At 34.0% G+C, this 27127-nt stretch overlaps 1 protein-coding gene across 2 annotated transcripts in view; it reads left to right on the plus strand.

Annotated features, from left to right (window-relative positions):
* The window catches only part of CNTN5 (contactin 5), a 1548293-nt gene that overhangs the window by 1216355 nt on the left and 304811 nt on the right, over positions 1-27127 (plus strand). For both annotated transcript variants that reach the window (XM_020891379.2, XM_070473663.1), the window contains 2 exons: positions 22756-22937; positions 26668-26804. In XM_020891379.2, the coding sequence (XP_020747038.2) occupies positions 22756-22937; positions 26668-26804 (319 nt within the window). The remainder of the gene's footprint in view (positions 1-22755; positions 22938-26667; positions 26805-27127) is intronic.

Here is a 27127-nt window from a genome sequence, read left to right on the forward strand (position 1 = left end):
ACTGTCTCTCCTTTTCTCCTTTGCTTTTCACTTCCCTTCTTTTCACAGCTATTTATAAAGGCCTCCTCAGAGAGCCATTTTGCTATTTTGCATTTCTTTTTCTTGTGGATGGTTTTGATTCCTGTCTCCTGCACAATGTCATGAACCTCTGTCTGTAGTTTATCAGGCACTCTGTCTATCAGATCTAGTCCCTTAAATCTATTTCTCACTTCCACTGTATAGTCATAAGGGATTTGATTTAGGTCATACCTGAATGGTCTAGTGGTTTTCTACACTTTCTATAATTTAAGTCTGAACTTGGCAATAAAGAGTTCATGATCTGAGCCACAGTCAGCTCCCAGTCTTGTTTTTGCTGACTGTATAGAACTTCTCCATCTTTGGCTGCAAAGAATCAATCTGATTTCAGTGTCAACCATCTGGTGATGTCCATGTGTAGAGTCTTCTCTTGTGTTGTTGGAAGAGGGCATTTGCTATGACCAGTGCGTTCTCTTGGCAAAATTCTGTTAGCCTTTGCCCTGCTTCATTCTGTACTCCAAGGCCAAATTTGCCTGTCACTCCAGGTGTTTCTTGACTTCCTACTTTTGCATTCAAGTCCCCTATAATAAAAAGGACATCTTTTTGGGGTGTTAGTTCTAGAAGGTCTTGTAGGTCTTCATAGAGCTGTTCAACTTCAGCTTCTTCAGCATTACTGGTTGGGGCATAGACTTGGATTACCGTGATATTGAATGGTTTGCCTTGGAAACCAACAGAGATCATTCTGTCATTGTTGTGATTGCATCCATGTACTGCATTTCAGATTCTTTCGTTGACTATGATGGCTACTCCATTTTTTCTAAGGGTAGTAGTATATATAGTAGTAGATATAGTGGTCCTCTGAGTTAAATTCACCCATTCCAGTCCATCGTAGTTCGCTGATTCCTAGAATGTTATTGTTCACTCTTGTCATCTCCTGTTTGACCACTTCCAATTTGCCTTGATTCATGGACCTAATATTCCAGCTTCCTATGCAATATTGCTCTTTATAGCATTGAGCCTTGTTTCTATCACACTAGTCCCATCCACAAGTGGGTGTTGTTTTTGCTTTGGCTCCATCCCTTCATTCTTTCTGGAGTTATTTCTCCACTGATCTCCAGTAGCATAGTGGGCACCTACTGACCTGGGGAGTTCCTCTTTCAGTATCCTATCATTTTGCCTTCTCATACTGTCCATGGGGTTCTCAAGGCAAGAATACTGAAGTAGTTTGCCATTCGCTTCTCCAGTGGACCTCATTCTGTCAGACCTCTCCACTATGACCCGTCCGTCTTGGGTGGCCCCACACGGCATGGCTTAGTTTCATTGAGTTAGACAAGGCTGTGGTCCTGTGAAAAGATTGGCTAGTTGTATGTGATTGTGTCTGCCCTCTGATGCCCTCTCTCAGCACCTACCGTCTTACTTGGTTTTCTTTTACCTTGATGTGGGGTATCTCTTCACAGCTGCTCCAGCAAAGCGCAGCTGCTGCTCCTTACCTTGGACGTGGGGTAGCTCCTCCTCCGCCACCCCTGACCTCGGGTATGGGGTAGCTCCTCTCGGCTGTGCTTGGGTGCCGTCGCAGCTGCCTGCGCTTGTGATTTCTGATTTAGATAGATAGCTTTTATTTTTTTCACCATGGAGTATAATGTTCGTTTTATTTAGGTACCTTGCTTCTATATGCAGTTTATTCTGAGTTTTTACTATAAATGGGTATCGAATCATCTATTTAAATAATCCACATCTATTCCACATCTATTTAAATAATCCTATTGCTTTTATCCTTCATGATATTAGTGTGGTACATCTTGTTGTTTGACTTGCAATGTTGAACCATTCTTGAACCCCTGCATAAGTCTCACTTCATCATGGTGTATATATTTTTAATGTATTATGTTTGTTTTGCTAATATTTTGTTGAGGATTTTACATCTATATTCATCAGAGATGCTGGCCTAATATTTGTGTATGTGTGCTGTCCTTGTCTGATTTTTGTGTTAGGGTGATGTTATTTTCACAGAAATAATTAAGAATCATTCCTTAATCTTCACTTTTTTGCAAGAGTTTGAGAAGGATAATTATTACATATGTGAGTGTTTGATAAAATTCACTAAACAGTCTAGAACTGCACTTTAGTGGAAGTTTTTGGTTGCTGTTAAAATATCTCTATATGTGATCAGTCTATTCAGAGTTTCTATTTCTTTATGATTTAGTTTTAGAAGGTTGTATGATTCTAAGAATTTGTCTATTTCATCCAAGTTGCCGAATTTGTTGGTATAAATCTGTTCACAGTAGTCTCTTATAATTCTTTGTATTATAAAATTCTTTGTGTTATCTATTGTTATTTCTTTTCTTTCCTTTATAATTTTTATCAGAGCCTTCACTTTTTTCCTTAGTCAGTCTAGCTAAAGTTTTGTAAATTTTGTTTATCTTAGGGAAAAAGTCAGTTCTTAGTTTTATTGATCTTTTCTACTTGTCCTTTTAGTCTTTGTTTCATTTATTTTCACTCATCTTCATTATTTCCTTTCTCCTACTAGTTTTGCAACTTTGTTCTTTTTATAGTTCCTTTAAGTAAAAGAAACTGGCTTTTTTCTAGTCCTTTTAGATTATATTGTTTGAGATTTTTATTGTTTATTGATGTAAGCCTACAATGCTATAATCTTCCCTCTTAGTATTGCATTTGCTGCATCTTGGAGATTTTGGTACATCCTCTTTACATTTTAATTTTTCTTCAGTTAATTTCTGAATTTTCCTTTGATTTCTTCATTTAACCAATAGTTCAGTAGCATGTTGTTCAATCTCCAGATATTTATGGTTTTCTCCAAATTGCTGTCAACTTCTTGTTTTAAGTCTCTTACTGATCACTTTATTTACTTTGGGGCCCCTATGTTAGGCACATATATATTAATAACTGCTAAATCTTCTTGGTGAATTGCCCCTTCTATCACAATGCACCATCTGTCTTTGTTTCTTTTTCACTTTTTGACTTGAAGTCTATTTTTTCTGGTGTGAATATGACAGTACATGCTTTGTTTTGGCAGTCACTTGCTTGAAATATCATCTTCCGTCCCCTCACTCTGATGTGAGCTGAAGTGAGTCTCCTGGAGGCAGCATATCGTTGTTCTTGTTTTTCAATCCAGCTACTTACTTTTTATTTTTTGATTGATATATTCAACCACTTACATTTCAGGTGATTGCTGATAAATGAACGTTTAGTACTACCATTTATCTTTTGTTTCCAGATTGCTGTATACCTCCAGTGTTTCTTTTTTCTTATACTTCTGCCTGCCATTTTAGTTTGGTGCTTTTCAATGACATTTTTCTATTTTTTTCTTTTTTTGTTTTGTGTTTCTGCTCTAGATTTCAGTTTTGTGGTTACTATTAGCTTTTTTTTTTTTTTTAAATAAAAAAAACTCATAGATAAAATAGCAATTTTTCCTGCTTATAGCTTTTTGAAATCTTTCCTTTATTTATTGATATTTTTCTGTGCTGAGTCTTCACTGCTGCCTGGGCCTCCCTCTAATCATGGTGAGTGAGGGCAATTCCCGAGTTGTGGCGCACGGGCTTCTCATTGTGACGGCTCCCCTTCTTGTGGAGCGTGGGCCCTAAGGCTTGTTTCAGCGGTTGTGCAATGTAGGCTCAGGAGCTGTGACTTCCAGACTCGAGAGCACAGGCTTAATAGTTGCTTCATTATCTACAAAAGCTAAGGTTTGTAAATAATCTGTGTATTGATAGATGCATGCATAAAGAGAATGTTATGCATACATAAATGGAATATTATTCAGCCTTAAAAAATAAGGAAATGCTGTTATAAAGATGAATTTTGAGAACACTATGCTAAATAAAAAGCCAATGGCAAAATGACAAATACTGCATGATACTACTTACATGAAGTATATAAAATAATCAAACACATAGAAATATAAAGTAGAATCATGGTTGTTATGGGATAGCAGGAGAAAAAAATAGGGAGTTGTTATTCAATATGATAAAGTTTCATCTATGAAGGATAATTCATATCTGCCATAGAACGTTGCACTGATAATCTAATGTGATTCCTTATTTGACTCATAAAATGTTAACAGAATGGATCTCATGTGAGATGTTCTCACCACAAAATAAGGGAAGGGAGGAAGGAATCCAATGAGTTGATATATACTGCTTAGAACAGGGTTTGACCCATATTGGGCACCCAATTGGTATTTTTCTTGCTATTCAGCTGTATAAGCCACAAACTCAGTAACTAACATTTTAACTTTCTTTTTTTTCTCATTCTATTCTACTTACCATCAAGTTCTGTTATTTCTACCTCTTAAATACCTTAAAAATCCATTTCTTATTTCTACTTCATAATCTTATCTGACAATAGATATCTTTCATATACATCTCTTCATCAGCACCATAATTTTTCCTCCCTACCTCTATTTTTACTTACTCTCAATGCATTCCATTAGCTGCATTACAAAATATCTCAAACTGAGGATTGGAGAACTATGAACCATGACTGACCATCTTTCTTCATGAACAAAATTTTTTTGGAACACAGCTATCCCATTCATTTATGTATTTCCTATTTCTGCTTGCAGACCATTTAGTCTGCAAGCTTATAATGTTTACTATCTCTCACTTGAAAAACAAAAAAAAGTTTGTAGAGTCCCTCTTAAACTCAGATATGATCACATATCTGATTAAAATGCTTCAGTGCTTTTCAGTAACCATTGGGAAAAGTCCAAACTCTTTAAAATTACTTTTTGGCACTTCATATTTGCTCCTGCCTGGCTCTTCAGCCTTGTCACTAGCCATTGACAAACAAGCACCAACTATACTGAACTTATCTCAGTTCCTTAAATACATCATTTTCTCTTATATGGCAGAGCAAGCTATTAACCCTTCCCTGAATAATGACTTCTACTCATTCTTTAAGGATGAACTAAATGTTTCTTGCTTAAGGGATTATTCCCTCCTCCAACCACACTAAATTGCCTATTATTCTTTCAAGTTATCACCTAGCTAATTGTATGAAAGTTCCATACTTATCATGTCTATCATAACCCCTGTATCTATTATAAAATCTATTACAGAGTATCAGGTAGTAGATATAAAATATATAACTTTTAATGAATGAATGAGCAACTACAGCATTATTTCAGAAACTTCCTTCAGCCACCTGCAAACCTATAGTTGTTCCTTGGCAAACCCAGTTTGGCATATGATTCTTCCACGTCCTCTTCATCTGACTGAATTCAAGAGTCTCCTCTCATTTAGGGGCTAAGAAGCACATGGGAAGAACTACATGCGGAAAAGAAAGGCATCCAATTGCCAGTATTTGAAACGTTGGCTCACTTCAGAATTGATTGCTTTCACGGTTACATTATTTTCTTTCAATGGAAGAAAATTAGTAAGTTTTATAAAACAATGATAAAAGTACAAAAGCCATTCCAGGTCATAATCTCATAGAAACTACCAAGATTCTTTACTCAAACTTGGTCATTCACCTAAAATAATTAAAACTGACTAGATATATTTTTAATCATGATTTTTTGTTCATGAGTAGGCATAATACCACGGGAAGACTATGAGTCAGTGCACTAGTCAAGAATAAAAGCAGACAGATTTAAGTTTATATATGTTAGATGAAGTTAATTTCTTCTCCCTAAATGCTAATTAGTCCAATTGTTGGAGGCTTTGACAGTGGTTTCCTGCCTCAAAGATGAAATCCTCTCAAGAAAGATCTGAGCATCATGTTTACTGTCCCTGAAAGTTTCTGAACTTTTACATGGAAAGCTTCTGCCTTCAAAAATTTTGCATATTTTGTACCTAGTAGTGATCACCTGCATTAGTGATTGAGTTTTATTATTTTTTTGAGATATAGGATCATAAAAGAAAAAAAATCTTTGGCTCAATAGCTTTTTTTATGATGACTTTTTATGTTCTTTCTTAGAGTAAAGTTATAAAACTTGGTTCCTTCAGCTTCTATCAAAGATATACAATGTTTCCTTCTTTTTGTGCAAGTCACAAAGGAGTCATAACTGTGTATATTTTCACATCAGATGTAAAATTCATATCTCACTTGTGACTTATGCAAGGAAAATAGGAAGCTCCATTAGATAGACCTACAATTTGTCTATGAATGGTGATTTGCAGTTAGGGAGTACTTTCCTTTGAAATCATTAAATCCTTACAGCAACATATTCCTTCTGCCTTGACAGATTTCACATATGTATAAAAATGATCTTTAAAAAATACCTTTAATGACTTCAACAATGGGTAAAGTTCATCCAACTTTTTTTTTTTTTAACTTTCTAGAGCTTCATTTTGGAGGCATTTTATCTTGTCAGTTTGACAGTGTATAACAAAAATCCTGTGTCAAAATTTCAATGGAGCTTTATAGTCTTTTACTGTTATTAGCAGAGATATTTTTGAACCAAAGGAATAGTGCCATCCTCAGTACAACATTAGCAAGAAAAAGCTCCTTTGTCTTCAAGTTGAATTGCTTATTTTACTTGAAAATCAAATGTATATTTGAACAGATATTATTTCAGCAGACTAAAATAAGGAAAAATATAACTGCCTCTACCTTACCTGTCAAAGTTGACATTTCTACTCATTTTCTTAATGTAGCTAAAGTCAGTCCTCTTTTTAAACAAAAGCCCCATTTCAGTTTATTATTGAAAAGACATTTTCTTTGAATAATAGTATAAGATTTAGTAGATTTCACATTTTTCCATATTCTCAGATATTTTAAAAATTCTAAGTACTTCCAAAAAAATGAGTGACTCATCCTTGATTATAAGTCAATTTAAAACAGCAAAAATTATTTGATTTCCCCTAAAGTGTCATGGACAACATAAATAAATATGGGCTGTCCAAAGTGACTGTAAAAAGTTACTATTACTACTAGGCTCATCTTCACATTTCATTTAATAATAGCTTGCATATATCATTGCATACAGAAATCTTTCCAAATAAGTGTTCAGCCATGCATTTCAAAATTTTTACTTTCCAAAGCTTCTAAAAATTTGGAAGTGAAATTTTTAGAATACTAATCTTGAGAATACAAGAAAGTAAAAATGGAAGTAAGTAGCATTTAAACTTTTATTAGTAAATCTTTGTTTTTGAAGGGAAAACCTGCACTTTTCATAAGCTTATCAGCGTTTTTCTACACACATTATGCAGTGTAACATACACGGCATTATGTGATATTCCATCAATCAGACAAGATATCTCTTGCTTTTCTGTGTTTATGCATATAGATTTCACTGCCGAGAATATATATTTTGCTCCCTGGGTAAATTTTTCTAATCCTTAAGGCTCACCTTATGTTTCATATCTTCTGGACTGCATTCCCTCACCTTCCAGTCTAGTAAAAACACTCTTTCTTGACTATGATCTTTTAACACTTTTACCTTTTATATTTGAATCATTTAATACACTCTTGCTACCCACTCCAGTATTCTTGGGGTTCCCTTGAGGCTCAGCTGGTAAACCGTGTTCTGGCCTAGAGAATTCCACGGACTGTACAGTCCATGGGGTCGCAAGTAGTCAGACAGGACTGAGAGACTTTCACTTCTCACTTTCACTTTCAGTTCATTCTTTGGCCTTTTTAATTAAGTCACAAATCCCCTAATGCATTGTATCAATTATTTAATTGATCTTCACTTCTAATACAGGCTTATTATATAGTGAGGACTCAGAAAAATATTTATTGAAGGAGTTAATCAATATACTTTAAATTCTTGAAACTGCTCACCCAGCCATGTGAGCATAATTGTTGTCAAGAGTGATGTTCTCTTTTTTATTTTTTTCCTTCCTAGATCTTCTTTCTTCTTATGCCATTGAAGTGGAATTTTGTCTTCCGACTACCAGAAGTGATTTCACATGCCCTCTGTTATCTCATATCCTGAGTCTACTCATCTCCATCCTATAGCCTTGCCATCTCACCATTTTTTTTTTCCTATTCATACTGGGTTTTTTCCCTAGGAGAGTGGATGAAGTGCTGCATAAGAATTAACACGTTGTTACAAAATAAAGCAGCTAAAATGAATCAAACAGGAGTCAGAAAATCAATGAATATATACTACTGAAAAGTAAGGCATTAAAAATGTAGGTAAATAGATAATGAAAATTTAACTTTGATTATTACTATTAGAGGTAGTGTGTTTTTGCATAATTAAGGGTTAGCTATAATTCCGTTTATTAAGGCCCCAAACACAAACTAAGGTAGAAATGATGTAAAGATTAGAGAAAGAAAAAATATATATATATGTCATGAAAAATGTGTTTAGTTCAGTAATTTTGTATTTTGCTGAAGGGAAAACATAGAAATCTAGATGGAAGAAGATAATATAAAGAAGGGATTATCCTCATATTAAAGAACCAAGTTTTTTTTCAGTGGTACTTCCTATTGCATTAAATTCTTTAAGTGTAGACTAACTAACTGGATAGCTATTTAATGTAGAGATGAAGAAACTTAATATAATGTGTCAGAAATCAATTTACTTCCAAGATCAAATTGAAAACCTATATTATCTCATAAGTTGGTAGGAAAATATGAATGACTTCATATAAATTATTTTAGATATACATTATTAAAAAAGAACTATCCTAGAAATTCCATCACAAAAGCAAATAATGATTATAGAACCTGATGATGACAAAATGAATATAAATAGAAAATTAGATGTTCCAGTAAGGTTTATTTATCTATCAAATTTAACATTTGGAAAAGAATAGCAATTATGTTTAAAAACACATGAATTATGAATTCTGTTTAAGAATAAATATAAAATACTTTTGGTCTATACATTTTTAATATACTATATGATTAATATAAAAGAATTCTTGAGAATAAAGCAACAAACTTAAGACCCAAAACAGTAAAAGGAGTAACAATAATCTTGAAGTCATGTGTCATCAATCCTACCTGCCTTCCACGAGGAACCAACAGTCTGAAGTATTTGTTTATTGGCCTTGTGATTTGCTTTAACAAAATTATCTTATGATATGTATGTATGTATGTGTGTATGTATTTATATATATATGCATATCTTTTGTTTTTTCTTAATTTTAAAATATTGCTGAATTCATGTTATATGTAGTTATTTGTGACTTCCTTTTGTTTCCACAACCTAGGTTGAGAGTAGTTGTAGTTTATTTTGTCTAATAAATAGAAAACTAATGTGCATCATTCCAGCTTTCTCCCAGAAAGCACTGACTACAGACTGGCCTAGGGAGGGGGAATCTAAGAGCACAACCATGTCAGCACACTGAAAAGATGGAAAGAATAGCAGAGATAAAAATGTATAGGGCAGAAAGACAGCAAAGGAGAGCAACACAGAAAACAGCTTGCTCAAACCTACAGTGAGATGTCATTGCATATTTGATGAATAGTAAGCAGTGTGTACATAAACTGGTACTTTAAGAAAAACTAACGGAGAAAAACTACCAGGAAGATGAAAAATACTAGATATTGAAGGCTCGAAAGAAATTAAAACTGTAAGCAATCAGAATGATAAGGCCTTATTGAGCAAATTGGTAATTCACTGAAGATCCTAAAAAAGAGTAAGTTTTAGGACAAGAATTAACCTTGACCTAAGATAAAAGCTTCCCAGATGGTTCAGTGGTAAAGAATCTGCCTGTCAATGCAGGAGTCGCTGGAAATATGGGTTTGATCCCAGGGTCAGGAAAATTCCCTTGAGGAAAAAGTGGCAATCCACTCCAGGATTCTTGCTTGGAAAATTCCATGGACAGAGGAGCCTGATGGGCTGAGTTCCTGGGGTCGCAGAGAGGCAGAAATGGTTGAGCACCTATAAGCACAAAATAAAGACTATGCTAAACACACCCTCACAAAGCCTACAAACAGTTCTCAGGAGGATTAATTTGAACTGCAAGTAAATTTGATGTCAGAACAAAGTCGACCAATTGTTAAGGACAAATGCTAAAGTCAGGTACTTGGCAGTGTATAGCGGATTTTATAATAAATATTGTTAGAAGTATGAAGGCACAAAAAATAAGCTATAAACAGGAAGACAGTCAGTCAGTAAAAGCACTCACAGAAATATCAGGTATGACATATTTACAAAAAAGCTTTTTAAGACAGCTCTTACAAATATATTAACATTATGACTAAATTTTAAACTACACTTGTTTGGCTTAATATTGGTAGACACTGTAGAAAAATAGATGAATGAGCTTGAAGATAGACTCTATGAAATATATAGAGAGACAAAATATTAAATTATGCCTAAGAAACCTATGGAAAAGTCATTAAATTATCATATATATGGAGCTTTAGTCCTAGAAGATAGGGGTAGGTATAAAAAATACTTGAAGATTATGACCAACAGTTACCAAATTATTGAAAAGTATAACTCTACTGATCCCCTACATTCAATGAAATACAAGAAGTATAAGATACACAATAATCTAATTACTAAAAATAAAAATGATAAAAAGAAAAAAAAATTAAAAGTCTGTGTAGAACTATTTGCCTATGTCTGTATAGGCAAAAAGTCTGCGTGGAATATTAGGTGAAAATATTCTCCAAGCATGAAAAAAAATAAAGTAAAAGCAAATCAAACAAAAACAGAGATACTGAGTAATTTGTTGCAGTAGACTGCATCATAAGAAATGGTAAAGAACATATTTTAGCATGAAGGAGCACTAATACTATTTTGAAACTTCAATCCTCACAAAGGAATGAAAGTCTAGATATCATTTTTTCCTTTCTTAGCAGGTATAAGTACAAAATATATTTGGTCTATTTCATTTCTAAAATTCTTAATATCTACTCTTTTCTTCAAGGTAAAAATATTAGTAATGTGGTAGAGAGTTTATAAAGTATGTATAAATAATATATATTTTCAAAATAACACAAAGGGTGGGAAGGTAGACAAATGAGCATAATATTGTCAGATACACATTCAAAGCTTTAGAATAAACATACATACACAAAAGAAACATAGGGCTATAGCTAATAAATTAATAGAAGGCTTTAATGAAATACTAAAAAATACTAAGTAATTAGTGGAAAATAAGGTAAGGGAAGAGGGCCGAAAAAGGAACACAAAATTGATAAAATAGAAAAAAAAATAGACTTCAAATCCAACCATAGATAATTGTAAAAGCCTCCAACTAACAAAAATAAATGGGAAAAAAAAATGTAAATTCACTGAATCACACCATAGGTGGACATAGTCAGACTGGATGGAAAAGCAAGACTCTAAAGAATCCCACTTTAAATGTGCATTATATGTATCTGTATACTTATCTTTCAAGAATATATATGTTGAAGTCAAGAGGATAAAAGAGATATGTTTATTAATCATAAGGAAATTAAGGCTACTATCTCAATATCAGGTAAAGTATACTTCAGCACAAGGAATGTTACCTAATATGAAGATGGGCATGTCATAGTATTAAAAAGATCAATTTCTCAAGACATTAGAAATCTAAAATGTATATGCACCTAGTAACAAAGCTTTAAAATACATAAAGCTAAATCTGAGATTAATTAAAGAAGAAATTGACAAATTCAGAATTATAGTTGGAAATTAACACTCTTCTCCATTAGCCTATCAATCACAAGGACAGGACAGAAAATCAATAAAGTAACAGGCATCTCCAGTAATTTATCAATTACAAGAATAAAAAGACAGAAAATCAGTAAAGAAGAGACTTGAACACAATTATTAACCAACTTGACATAATTTATAGGAAATATCACTACATCTCTATTCCAAAACATTAAATGACAGGATGGGAATGTTTAACATTTAATTTTACAACTAAACTAAATAAACTTCTTAAAAGACATACTTTGAGTAGTTGGCACAGGAGAAATCTGAATTATTGCCTATTAAAGAAATTGAATTTGTAATTAAAAACCTCCCCACTATAAAAATTTTGAATAGTATAGCTTCAGCTTCACTGATGAATTTTGTCAGGTACGTAAGGAAGAAATGATACACATGATCAAGTGGGATTTGCTCAGGTATACAGAGTTGGTTTAACTTTTAAAAACTAATTAATAGAATTTGTCACATGAATGAAATAATAAAGACTCTTATATTCCTCTTAGTTAATGTAGAAATAGCATATTACATAATTCAACATACTTAACAAAAGTTTCAGCAATTTAGGACTAGAGGAAAACTTCCCTCAGCCAAAGAATATCTACAAAAAAAAAAAAAAAGAAAAAAAAAAAAAACAATATTCAACATCATACTAAATAGTGAAAACTAAAGTGTGTCTCCTTTCTTTTTTCTCTAATCACTTAAGTTCAATCTTTAATAGGGATCCTACACAATAAAATAAGGCATAAAAAGAAGCAAAATATCTTAGAGACAGGAAAGGAAGAATTAAAACTCTCTCGGCAGTTGCAGTAAGGGCTTCCCTGGCGGCTCAGACGGTAAAGAATCTGCGATGCAGGAGACCTAGGTTCAATCTCTGGGTCGGGAAGATCCTCTGGAGAAGGGAATGACAACCAACTCCAGTATTCTTGCCTGGAAAATTCCATGGACAGAGGAGACTGGTGGGTTCCAATCCATGGGGTCACAGTCAGACATATCTGAGGAACTAACACATCCATACCCTGCAGATGCAATAGGTATATATGTGTAGTATGTTGAAAATCTACAAAAAAAAAATACTAAAATTAATACTTAGGGATGAACCATACAAAATATCCAAAAGGTATGTACACTGAAAAATCCATAGTATTGCTGAAGAAAAATGAAAGAATGTCTAAATAACGGAGGAGATACACTGAGTTTATTGATTACAAGGAGCTTCCCAGGTGGCTCAGTGGGAAAGAATCTGTCTGCCAATGCAGGAGACAGGAGATGCAGCTGCCATCCCTGTATGGGGAAGATCCCCTGGAGAAGGAAATGGCAGCTCACTCTAGTATTATTCTTGCCTGGAGAATTTCACAGACAGAGGAGTCTGCCAGCTACAGTCTATATGATTGCAAAGAGTCAGACATGGCTGAACACACAGAGACACGTATTGATTACAAGACTCGGTAGTATTCAGATGTCAGTTCTAATCAAATTCACACATTAATTTGACAAAATCCAGTTAAAATTCCAGGAAATGTCAATTAGCAAGTTATTCTTAAAATGTACATTAAAATTAGAACACAGAATAGCCAATACAATTGGTAGAAAAAGACTGAACATAAAATACTTCACACACTTGATTTCAAGTTTTTCTCTAAAAGCAGTAATAACCAGAAAAGTGAGGAACTGGCTTAAGCTAGGCTTACAAATTAATGGAACAGAAGAGTGTCCATAAACAGACCCACACAAGTGAGATTATTTTGTCATAAAAAATGCCAAATAATTTAATGGAGAAAGAGTACTATTTTAAACAAATAGTGCTACAAGATGTGGATATTCGTGTTGAATAAAATTTAAAAGCTTGACAATGCTAAGCATTTTGCAAGGATGTAAAACAGCTGGATATTTTATACATTGCTGGTGGAAATATAAATTATATAATTATTAAGGCAAATAGTCTGGCCATTTTCATACAGTTTCCTTATTATATAATATAGAAATTCTACCCCTAGTTACTAACCCAAGAGACAAAATTGTGTCCACAAAAAACTTACACATGAATGTACAAGCTGTGTTTATTTACGATCACCTAAAACTGAAAATAACCCAAATGTCCAATAGTCAACAAGTAACTGGATAAACAAATTGTAGCTTATCCATATATTAAAAGTAGTCCACAGTTAAAAGAAATGGACAATTGATACACCTAGAAACATAGACTGATCTCTCAAATCTTATTTTAGGAGACAAAAGCTGGCTAGAAAGGGTGCAGTTGGTAAAGATGCCACCTGCCAATGAAGGAGACCTGGGTTTGATCCCTGGGATGGGAAGATCCCCTGGAGGAGGAAATGGCAAACCACCCCAGTATTCCTGCCTGGAAAATCCCATGGACAGAGGAGCCTGGTGGGCTACAGCCCACAGGGCCACAGAGAGTCAAACGTGACTGAGTGACTGAACGTGCAGAGCTCAGAAAGCGTACAGAAATGGTACAGACTATAAGATTCAATTCATGTTAGTTTAAAAAAGACAAACGTTTTCTTAAAATATGAAAGTTAGATTATTGATCACCTGGGACAGGGGTGAGGGTGATTGGGAAGGGGGTGCCTAGGGAAACCTTTAAGAGTGAAATAATGCTCTGTAACATAATTAATCTAATTGAAGCAATAGTTGAATAGGCATATACATTTGGCAAGACTCTTCAAACTGTACACTTCAATGGATTCACTTCATTTTTGGTAAATTACATCTCTAAAAATGTTTATTTGTAAATGCCACTGTAAGAATAGTGTACATTGCTCTTTGTGGATATGTGCAAGGATTTCTCTGGGAATTGCAAGTAATTCTACTCCCTTCCATTTCTTGAGTGGTCTTCCAGACCATACAATGTATAATAGCCATTCTCACTTGTAAGTGGATTCCAATAGCTTTCCAAAGTGGTTGCACTAATATAAAACCTCACCATGTGTGTTAGACTTCTTACTGATTGGCATACGTGTGTACAATTATCAGGTTATTCAAAGTACTACATTTTACAAATATGTTAGGCATGAAATGAAATTTATGATAATCCAAATTTGCATTTCCCTGATTATTAATGAGATTGAATATGCTGTCATATGTTTGTGATAATTTCTACTTTTTCTTTTGTCTTTCTCATTTTTATGAGTTGTTTTCTTATATACTTTAGTTCTTTATTCAATCTCTTAGGTTTGTCAGTTAATTGTGTGGCAAATAACTCTTCCCTGGTAGTGTTCTATTATTTTTTAACTTTTTTGGCAGCATGTGAGATCTTAGTTGCCTGATAAGGTGTCGAACCCCTACTCTTTGCATTGGAAACACAGAGTCTTAACCTCTGGACCACGAGGAAAGTCCTCGTGTTCTTTTAATGAAAAAAAATTGTTATTATGAATGCAGTCAAAATGCATCAGTATTTTATGGGTAGCAATGCTTTATATATTGTTTATTCTTTCTTTTTTTTTTCATTTATTTTTATTAGTTGGAAGCTAATTACTTTACAACATTGCAGTGGTTTTTGTCATACATTGAAATGAATTAGCCATGGATTTACATGTATTCCCCATCCCAGTCCCCCCTCCCACCTCCCTCTCCACCCGATCCCTCTGGGTCTTCCCAGTGCACCAGGCCCGAGCACTTGTCTCATGCACCCAACCTGGGCTGGTGATCTGTTTCACCCTAGATAATATACATGTTTCAATGCTGTTCTCTTGAAACATCCCACCCTCGCCTTCTCCCACAGAGTCCACAAGTCTGTTCTATACATCTGTGTCTCTTTTTCTGTTTTGCATATAGGGTTATCATTACCATGTTTCTAAACTCCATATATATGTGTTAGTATACTGTAATGGTCTTTATCTTTCTGGCTTACTTCACTCTGTATAATGGGCTCCAGTTTCATCCATCTCATTAGAACTGATTCAAATGAATTCTTTTTAATGGCTGAGTAATATTCCATGGTGTATATGTACCACAGCTTCCTCATCCATTCGTCTGCTGATGGGCATCTGGGTTGCTTCCATGTCCTGGCTATTATAAACAGTGCTGCGATGAACATTGGGGTGCACTGTGTCTCTTTCAGATCTGGTTTCCTCGGTGTGTTTGCCCAGAAGTGGGATTGCTGGGTCATATGGCAGTTCTATTTCCAGCTTTTTAAGAAATCTCCACACTGTTCTCCAAAGTGGCTGTACTAATTTGCATTCCCACCAACAGTGTAAGAGGGTTCCCTTTTCTCCACACCCTCTCCAGCATTTATTGCTTGTAGACTTTTGGATAGCAGCCATCCTGACTGGCGTATAATGGTACCTCATTGTGGTTTTGATTTGCATTTCTCTGATAATGAGTGATGTTGAGCATCTTTTCATGTGTTTGTTAGCCATCTGTATGTCTTCTTTGGAGAAATGTCTGTTTGGATCTTTGGTCCATTTTTTGATTGGGTCATTTATTTTTCTGGAGTTGAGCTGGAGGAGTTGCTTGTATATTTTTGAGATTAAACCTCTGTCTGTTGCTTCGTTTGCTATTATTTTCTCCCAATCTGAGGGCTGTCTTTTCACCTTGCTTATAGTTTCCTTTGTTGTGCAAAAGCTTTTAAGTTTCATTAGGTCCCATTTGTTTATTTTTGCTTTTGTTTCTAAAATTCTGGGATGTGGGTCATAGAGGATCCTGCTGTGATTTATGTCGGAGAGTGTTTTGCCTATGTTCTCCTCTAGGAGTTTTATAGTTTCTGGTCTTACATTTAGATCTTTAGTCCATTTTGAGTTTATTTTTGTGTATGGTGTTAGAAAGTGTTCTAGTTTCATTCTTTTACAGGTGGTTGACCAGTTTTCCCAGCACCACTTGTTAAAGAGGTTGTCTTTTTTCCATTGTATATCCTTGCCTCCTTTGTCGAAGATAAGGTGTCCATAGGTACGTGGATTTATCTCTGGGCTTTCTATTCTGTTCCAGTGATCTATATTTCTGTCTTTGTGCCAGTACCATAAAGTCTTGATGACTGTGGCTTTGTAGTATAGTCTGAAGTCAGGCAGGTTGATTCCTCCAGTTCCATTCTTCTTTCTCAAGATTACTTTGGCTATTCGAATTTTTTTGTATTTCCATACAAATTGTGAAACTATTTGTTCTAGTTCTGTGAAAAATACCATTGGTAGCTTAATAGGGATTGCATTGAATCTATAGATTGCTTTGGGTAGTATAGCCATTTTAACAATATTGATTCTTCCAATCCATGAACATGGTATATTTCTCCATCTGTTGGTGTCCTCTTTGATTTCTTTCATCAGTGTTTTATAGTTTTCTATGTATAGGTCTTTTGTTTCTTTAGGTAGATATACTCCTAAGTATTTTATTCTTTTTGTTGCAATGGTGAATGGTATCATTTCTTTAATTTCTCTTTCTGTTTTCTCATTGTTAGTGTATAGGAATGCAGGAGATTTCTGTGTGTTAATTTTATATCCTGCAACTTTACTGTATTCATTGATTAGCTCTAGTAATTTTCTGGTAGAGTCTTTAGGGTTTTCTATGCAGAGGATCATGTCATCTGCAAACAGAGAGAGTTTCACTTCTTCTTTTCCTATCTGGATTCCTTTTACTTCTTTTTCTGCCCTGATTGCTGTGGCCAACACTTCCAAAACTATGTTGAATAGTAGTGGTGAGAGTGGGCACCCTTGTCTTGTTCCTGATTTCAGGGGAAATGCTTTCAATTTTTCACCATTGAGGGTGATGCTTGCTGTGGGTTTGTCATATATAGGTTTTATTATGTTGAGGTATGTTCCTTCTATTCCTGCTTTCTGGAGAGTTTTAATCATAAATGGATGTTGAATTTTGTCAAAGGCTTTTTCTGCATCTATTGAGATAATCATATGGTTTTTATCTTTCAATTTGTTAATGTGGTGTATTACATTGATTGATTTGCAGATATTAAAGAATCCTTGCATTCCTGGGATAAAGCCCACTTGGTCATGGTGTATGAATTTTTTTAATATGTTGTTGGATTCTGTTTGCTAGAATTTTGTTAAGGATTTTTGCATCTATGTTCATCAGTGATATTGGCCTGTAGTTCTCTTTTTTTGTGGCATCTTTGTCTGGTTTTGGAATTAGGGTGATGGTGGCCTCATAGAATGAGTTTGGAAGTTTACCTTCTTCTGCAATTTTCTGGAATAGTTTGAGTAAGATAGGTGTTAGCTTTTCTCAATTTTTGGTAGAATTCAACTGTGAAGCCATCTGGTCCTGGGCTTTTGTTTGCTGGAAGATTTCTGATTACAGTTTCGATTTCCTTGCTTGTGATGGGTTTGTTAAGATCTTCTATTTCTTCCTGGTTCAGTTTTGGAAAGTTATACTTCTCTAATATATATTGTTTAAAAAGTTAATTCTTCCATACAGCAAAGACATGAAAACATTTTATATATACACAAAATAAACATTTTCCTGCAAGAGTTACCATTGACAGTAACATCTATCAAGCAGATCCAGGAAAAGTGAAAATGGAAGATCATGTAGAAAACTGGTTCTTAGATCATGTTTGGTACATCTTTCTGTCCACTGGCCAGAGCTCAATTCCATGCCCCTACCTAAGGGAAGATGGAAAAATGAGGTAATTATATGTTCAGGAAGAAAGGAAAATGTGTTTTTTGAACACTTAGCCAATCTATTCTTCTGAGGAATATTTCAGTTCTTTCCTCACATTGAATGTACTCTATCTCATCTGGCCTCTGCATACTCTCAAGTCCAAATTTCCAGATCTCCATCAGTTCTAGATATGGATCTTCTTGATTCTGTAACTTGTGTACTTAAAATATGTTTATTATTCACAAGAAAAATATTCTACTCAGAAAAAAGAAGGAGTCTCAAACTAATCACTGATCCATCTCAAGTATAAAAGTCTCCTGTAAGGTCATTCATTGCACAGCCTCTCTCTTTTTCGTGTGATTGTATGGAGGAGGGTTTGGTTGTGGAAGAATTGGAGAGTTCATGGTTAGACTCTGATATTGCTCTTTGTAAGAAATTATCTTGTCTATCTTCCAGGGTACCTTGGATTCACTCTCTGACATTTTTCTTGTTTGTTTTATTTCATGGACACAATTGAAATGTGTATTGAGGAGTGTTCCCTATTTGGGCCCTGTACAGATTTTGTAGCCCAAACTCCTGTATCTACCTTTGGAAGCTTACAATATGTCTTAAGGTTCAAATGCTCAAAGTTTTGCTATTGTTTTAAGTTCAGACTCTTGATTTATTTGACAATGTACTCAAAGTCTAATTTACTTCTGACTTGTTTGCTTCCACTTAATTCAATGTACTAATAACTTCATTCAAATTTTTTCAATGAACAATACTTGAATTACACAACTAATAAAAACTATCTAAAAGCTAATTTTAAAATCTTACCCAAAATAAAGCATACCTTTTTTTCTCAATGGACATATAACTTTCACAATAATTCATTCTATATTTTAACTACAAATGTCAATTAAACAAGTTACAAAAAAACAAAATTGTACAGGTCACTGTCTCTGTGTGTCAGAGCATAAGGCACGTGGTTACCTTTGATACCAGAGAAAAAAGCAGCCATACTTTTACTATCAACCATAAAAAATTTGCACATAAAAAATTCAAGTTAAAGTTAGAGTGGAATAATATGCTAATCAATAAAAAGGGATAAGGAAATAAAAAATAGAAAGCACAAATTAAATCACAAAAATAATTAAAAATTCAAAATACATATTTTAAGACTAATAAAATAGATAAACCTCTGACAAAGCTTATCATTATAGGTAACATTTATTGGGTATTCACTATTTGCAATATATTTATATAAGTAATTTACAAGAACTTAGCTCATTTAATGCTCAAAATCATATTATGAGAATCATTCATTAATTTACTTCATAAACATTTAACTACCAGCTGTGTGCCCAGCACTCTATGAGACAGTGTGGATATACTCCTGAACAAGAGAAATAATGCCAGTGCTCTTAAGATACATGCATTCTGAAGGAACAAATAATATTTTCATTTTAAAATGGGGAAACCAGATTCATAGAACTTAGATTACTTTCTGATGGTCATATAACATATGTGTGTTTTAATTTTATTTGAATGTAAATTGTATTCCCTGGCAGACCATGTTCCTAACCAACGTGCAGTGTTAAAAGGAGAGGAAGTTGAGAAAGCATACACTCATACCATTAAAGCTGTAAAGAAGATACAAATATGATCATCACAGTATTGCAAATATATATATATTTTTTTGCCTCCTTGTTCTGTGCCAAGTACTTTAACTTATCAAATGTTTATAATTACCCTCTGAAATAGAGACTATTATTTCTGAAATAGGAATTATTATTTCCACCATATTTTACATTTGGGGTAACTGGAAAAACAAAACAAGATGTTAAAAAAATGATGAGATTTTTTTTTTAAAAAACTTCATGACTTTTTAAAAAATTATTTTTAAACATTTGGGTCTTTAATCCGTCTGGACTATATTCATGGTTTTGGTGTGAGATGGAAAATGCAACTCAGAAAAGATGTAGTTGCACAGTTACTTTTGTTCTGAAAAGTCTGACAGTCGAAAACACATTTAACTTCTACTACAACGTGTGACCACTTATAATAGAAGAGCTTCTTAAACTTTAAAAAAAATGAGCAGTTATATAACACTGCTAAAATATTGAACTCATGGGTGAAATACTTTGATTTCATAAGGAAACATGAATTTGATAGGGAAACATGAATTTGATAGGGAAACATGAATTGCCAAAGTAGACACAAACAGAAATTTAAATACAAATAAAGAAAACAGAAGAAATTGAAAATGCTTTCAAAAACTAACTCCACTTATGATGGGGATGACTTTATTTTTATCAGTCTGATCAGTTTCTTAAGGAGCATACAATTTCTCTACTATAGAAGCTATCACAATAGGAGATGCAAATATTCTGGCATGTTTACCAAGCTATTTATTACCCATCACTATGATTCCAATTTTGTCAATGCTGGCTTATAAATAAAGCAACCACCAACTCACTAACAAGTATGTGCACATGTAAACCAGCAAACATAATGAGTACAGACAGTCTCACCTTTGAACATAGACGCAGAAATACTAAATTTAAAAATATAACAAATCAATTCTTGTACATATTAAAAGAATGATGTATTAGGCCAACATAAGAGTTATTTGAAAATGCAATATTCAGTTTTCCTAGATATTGATATATGTACCTAAACAAAGAAGAACAACTTGTCAACTCTAATACAGCAATTTCAATTCTCTTATACCTAAGACACACGTAAGAAAGATGTTACAAAATAAACACTGTGTTTAATGAGGCATGGTTTCTAAAATTTAACACCGCTATTACTCCTGTCAGGAAAATTAGTGAAAAAATATCCTACATTTCACAATTATAAAATGTTACAAGAGGTCCAAGTAGTATATACAAATCACTTTGATGTTCAAAAGGAAAATATCCCAGAAGACTACACAAATAAGGAGACTTGACAGTAGAGGAGGCATTTAGAATGGCTCTCAAAAGATTAGTAGGACTTTAACAGATATGATTGGAAACACACAAAGATGTGTTTCTGGGTCAGGAGATGTGGAAGGAATAGTGAGAAGCTGAACTGAAAAAGTAGACAGAATCCAGAGCATAAAATACATTAAATGTAGATAGTAATAAATAACTCAGTGGAACAGAACTGTGAAGACTGAATCAGATTTAAGCATGTAAGAACCAATTATATAGCAAAGGTAACATTCCAAAACTTGTTGGAAAAGGAGTTTTAGTGATTCTAAAATAATTAGTTGCATATCCCATCTCACACCAAAACCACGAATATAGTCCAGATGGATTAAAAATCCAAATGCTTAAAAATAATTTTTAAGAAAGCTACCAGAAAGATTGAAGGAAATTTGGATACATACTTGGGTTTACAGATAATTTTTAAACAAACAAAAATTCTGAAGTCATGAAAAAAACCTACAGATGCTTGTTTCTCCCAAAAATATCTGTAAAATTTATTGCAGATGCCATCATAAACTATCAGTATACCGAGAAAGAATTTTTCTGGTAAACAAACTCATAATGGCCCTAATACACAAAGAATCCTAAGAAATTAAACACTGCAAACAGAAAAGTGAAAGAAATAGTTGAAAAATAACATAAACAATTCACAGTGAAGCAGATTCAAATAGCTAATATAATTATGAAAGGATGTTCAACTTTGTTAGAGTTCAGAGAAATTGTAACAAAATGTCATTTTTACCTATCAATACTGATAAAAATTAAACAGATTGATCACATAATGTGGTGGCAAGGATATGGGAAAACAGTCTCATGTATTACTGATAGATGTGGAAAATGCTACTATATTATTGAAAACAATCTGGCAGCACTTATTAAAATGAAAAATGGGCATGCCCTTGTGTCTATCAATTCCACTTTTGAGAATGTTTGCAGTAGAAAATAAAAAGCAATGGCATATGATATATATGTACAAAGTTACATTTAGCAATGTTATTCCTTAGTAGCAAAAAAAAAAAAAAAAGGAAAAATTTGGGGGCTACACTGAATGTCTAACTATAAGAGAATGTTTGATTAAAATTCTGATGCATCTACACAAGGGAATAATATATAGCTATTAACCAGAATAAGTCAGCAGTTGATCTTGGATTTGATTTTTATTAATAAAAAATTTGTCATATGTGCTTATATATGTATCATAGAGACAAGGCAGGAAATTGCTTGCTAACTTTATTTCCTTCTGCAGAAGATATTTGATGGGGTTGGAACAAAAATGAGTTCTTAATTCATTTAACTCATGATTCTTTTGTTCAACTTCTTAAGTATATATTACTTTTGTAAATTTCTCCAAATTACTTTCACCATTTAAACAATTTTACACAGTTTTAAAAAAGTAAAGCATAGCATATATATGTGTAAAATATAACCTTTGAATTCCTTTTCTGAAATACAAAAGAAAAGGAAAATCCCTTTCCTTGTAATCTAACTTATAAGCAGACAATCCACATGGAAAGTGAAGTATATCAACCATCACATGGTTCTTAATTGTGATTACACTTTATTGCACTCAGCCTATTAAGTGCTTAAATTACCAGATAACAGAATCTATGTTCCTAATAGTGGAAAGTGTATTAATGGCATTTTTACTCCTTATTGTAGCCCAGTTCCAACAATCACATGGATGAAGGTTAACGGTTATATTCCTAGTAAGTCACGTCTGCGTAAATCTCAGGCAGTACTGGAAATACCCAACGTGCAGCTGGACGATGCAGGCACATATGAGTGCAGAGCTGAAAACTCACGTGGAAAAAATTCCTTTCGTGGACAGTTGCAAGTATACAGTAAGTGTTCTCAACCAACTTTGATGCCCTGGTCACAAGAGTCAAACTGAAAATGCAATTTGAACTAAACATTGTTAGATACATATACCATGCTTCTTTTGTATGGTAAATCACTGAGTAAAATTACCCTATACACAGAAATGCTTTAAATTAAAAACAAATGAGGAATTGTCAGGTTCTTTTTATAGCATAGGTAATTGCTAACCTTAAAAATATTTTCCCAGCACTAAAGCTGTCATCTGATGTTGCAAACCTTATAACCTTTTTTAACTTATTCTTGCCCTTGGCCTGAATCAGGAGTCACAATTTATTGCCCATGAACCAAATCCTACCAGCTGTCCTTTTTTTTTTTTTTTTTTTTTGTAAATAAAAAGTTTTTGAAACACAGTGACACCCATTTGTTTGCATATTGCCTGCATCAGCTTTAAGCACTGCTAAGGCAGAGTTAAGTTGTTGAGATAAAGATCAACTGACTGGCAAAGTGTCAAATACTTTCTATCTCATCTTTTACACAAAAACTTTGCTGGTCCTACACTAAATTACTGCGTCTGTATGATACATAACCTTCATGGCTTACAAATGTTTATATTTTCCAAAAATTTCAGAGACAACCAGGTTGTGTGTAAGAATTGGGAAAATCTACTTCCGAAATATCTACAATCTCATCTTCTATAAATAGCAAATTATACTTTTCATATTTGCTTTTATAATGCATATTACACATAAAAGGTAAGTGATACTATTCTTATTTTCCAGATTAGAACACTAAAATTTAGGGAAACTGTCACACAGAGCACTGATACAAGAAAATACAGATCCTTACAACATGAAATTAAACAAATTGCATATTAAGCTGAATCTGCTAGAAACTATAACTGTCACTGTATTCAAGATCAGTTCATCTAAAAAACTTAATGTCCTTCACAGGGATGCTGCAAAATATTTTGAAATATTAAAATATTATTTTAACATGTTTTGTTTTTATTATTTGTAAAAGAAAAAAAAAAATTCCTTTAAAAATTCAGCCCTCGAACCAAATTTACTATACCATGCACATTTTGCTCATTCACTCATTGATTCAGCTACTGTTTATTAAATGATATTACTGCACTACAAGCTAACAATAGAGATTTGAGGAAATTCTTAGTTGACTGAATTAGATGAAAAGCAAATCCCACAGAGAGCAGAGCATGCTGTCTGCTATGATAAAAGCCTACAGGAGCAGAGTCCACTACTTTCTACAGGATTGATTCAAGGAAAGCATTCCAGAGAATTTATACCTTAAAGGTTTTCCCATCCACCAGTGGCCTGGCAGCCAGCTGGATCAGGACCCAGCCCCTACCATCAGTAGGCTGGCACCAGTCCCAGGACTCCCAGGACATAGCCAGCTAGCTCAGGACACAGTCCTGCCAACCAGCGGGTCAGCGCGAGTCTTTTGCGACCCGGCCATGCAGCCAGTCACGCTGGGACCCAGTCCCAAGCACCTCTAGCCGCTGCATGAGGCAGGGCCTGGCAGCAAACGGGGCAGACATAAGTGAAGTAGAGACTAAGAACAGTAAACAAGATCAGTGAAAAGAAGAGCTGGTGCTTTGAAATAAGTAAAACTGATAAAACTGTAGCTAGACTCATCAAGAAAAAGAGGGTCCATGTAAATAAAATCAAAGCTGAAAGAAGAGAAGTCACAGCCAATACCACAGAAAGACAAAGGATCATAAGAGATTACTACAAACAACTATATGCCAATAAAATGGACAATGTAGAAAAAAGGAATAAGTGTCTGGAAATGTACAATTTCCCAAGAAACAATCAGGAATAAATAGAAAATATGAAAAGATCAATTGCCAGTAATGAAGTTACATCAGTAATTGAATAAACTAAAATAAAAACTCCCAGCAAACCGAAGTATAGTGCCAGATGGCCTCACAGGTGGTGAAGTCTACCAAAAATTTAAAGAAAAGTTAACAGCCCTCCTTTTCAAATTCTTCCAAAAATTTGCAGAGGAATATGTCTGAACTCATTCTACAATATCACCTCATACTAAAACCAGACAAAAATATAGCACAAAAAATTTACAGGCCAATACCACTGATGAACACAGATGGACACATCCTCAACACCAAAAAATAAAACTAGCAAATTGAATGCAACAATACATTACAATGGTCACACAATGATCTAGTGGGGCCTATCCCAAAGGTGCAAATTATTGTGTTATACCACTTTAACAAATCAAAGAAAGAAATCTTATAATTATCTCAGTAGGTATGAAAAAGCATTGGACATTTGGGAATACACACATACACACACACACACACACATACATATAAAATGGAATGATACTCAGGCTTAAAAAAAAAATGAAATCTTACCATCTGTGATAACATGGGTGGACCCAGAGGGAACTGTTAAGGAAAATAAGTCAGAGAAAGACAAGCATCATGTGATTTCACTTATGTGTGGAATCTGAAAAACAAAACAAATGAAAACACATAACAAAACTGAAACAGAGTAATATACCCAGAGAACAAATGGGTGATTGCCAGAAGGGAAAGGGGCAGAGGGATGAAAGAAATAGATGAGAGAGATTCAGAGATTCAAACTTGAGAAAAATGTCAATGAAGGAAAAACGCTTTAATCATGGCTGCCCCGACAGCTGAGTTGGTAAGGAATCCGCCTGCAATGCAGGAGACCCCAGCTCGATCCCTGGGTCAGGAAGGTCCGCTGAAGATGGGATAGGCTGCCCACTCCAGTATTCTTGGGCTTCCCTTGTGGCTCAGCTGGTAAAGACTCCCCTGCAATGTGGGAAACCTGGGTTCGATCCCTGGTTTAGGAAGATCCCCTGGAGAAGGGAAAGGCTACCTGTTCCCGTATTCTGGCCTAGAGAATTCCATGGACTGTATAGTCCATGGGGTGGCAACGAGTCGGACCCAGCTGAGCGACTTTCACTTTTCACACTTTATAAATTTCATACGTTTGGAATATTATCTTTTTTGAGAAAGAAACAGAGTATTGAAAACTTGTATATATAAATACATGTGTGTATACAAAAATGTCAGCAAATATAGAACAATTTTATATCAAATGATACTTGAATTTACAAATTATTTTTTGAAACAATTCAGGCTTTATTAGGAAACAAAAAGCAGAACAGTTATTCAGTAAATGGGCATGTTATATTACTTAAAACTGTGCTAATTCTGCTCAATATTTGGAAGAAGAGATGTGTCTTGTTTAGAAAGATTTTTAGTTTAGAAAGACTGCTTTCTAAACAAGTTCCCATGCTCTCCATGGGAAGAATCTACCACTTATTCTAAGGAGGGTAAAACAAGAAGACCTGTATATTCTCCCCCTTATGACTGATTCATGTTGATATATGGCATAAAACAACACAATATTTTAAAGCAATTATCCTTCAATTAAAAATAAATAAATTTTTAAAAAGATAAGAAAAAAGTGCCTTTTGAAGAGGAGATATTTTAAAATTAAACAACAACAAGAACAGAAATATATGCTTCATTTAGATTAAAAAGTGTTTCAAATTATTAAAATATCATCATGGTTATATTTTTACACAGGAAATAGAGTTCTCTGTGTAATGCAGTGCCAAAATCCAAGTTGCATGAATTGATAACATATTTAATGCTTATGAATTCATTAACATTCCATAAAATCTTGATTTTTGTGAAACGTTGAGAAGTGAAATCACCCTTTTTCCCTTAAACTCTTACAGCATATCCACACTGGGCAGAAAAACTGAATGATACTCAGTTAGACAGTGGGAGCCCTCTGCGATGGGAATGTAAGGCCACTGGAAAACCCAGACCCACCTACCGCTGGCTGAAGAATGGAGCGCCCCTCTTGCCTCAGGTACCGTCGGTAACCATTAACATGTTCCAGTGATATTTTTGTGAAATTTCACAAAGGACAAACTAACTTCCTTTAGTCTTTTTGAAAGCCATTTCTTATTTATCCCTTATATTCAGAATGAGAAAGATAACATATAAACAAATTAATTTTTACTCTTAAAAAAATTATTGAACTATAGTTGATTTACGATGTTGTGTTATTTCTGTACAGCACAGTGATTCAATTATACATATATATATATTCTTTTTAAAATGTTATTTTCCATTGTGGTTTATCATAGGATATTGAATATAATTCTATGTATTGTACAGTGGAACTTTGTT

The sequence above is a fragment of the Odocoileus virginianus genome, chromosome 10 (assembly GCF_023699985.2).
Source record: "Odocoileus virginianus isolate 20LAN1187 ecotype Illinois chromosome 10, Ovbor_1.2, whole genome shotgun sequence".
NCBI lineage: Eukaryota > Metazoa > Chordata > Mammalia > Artiodactyla > Cervidae > Odocoileus > Odocoileus virginianus.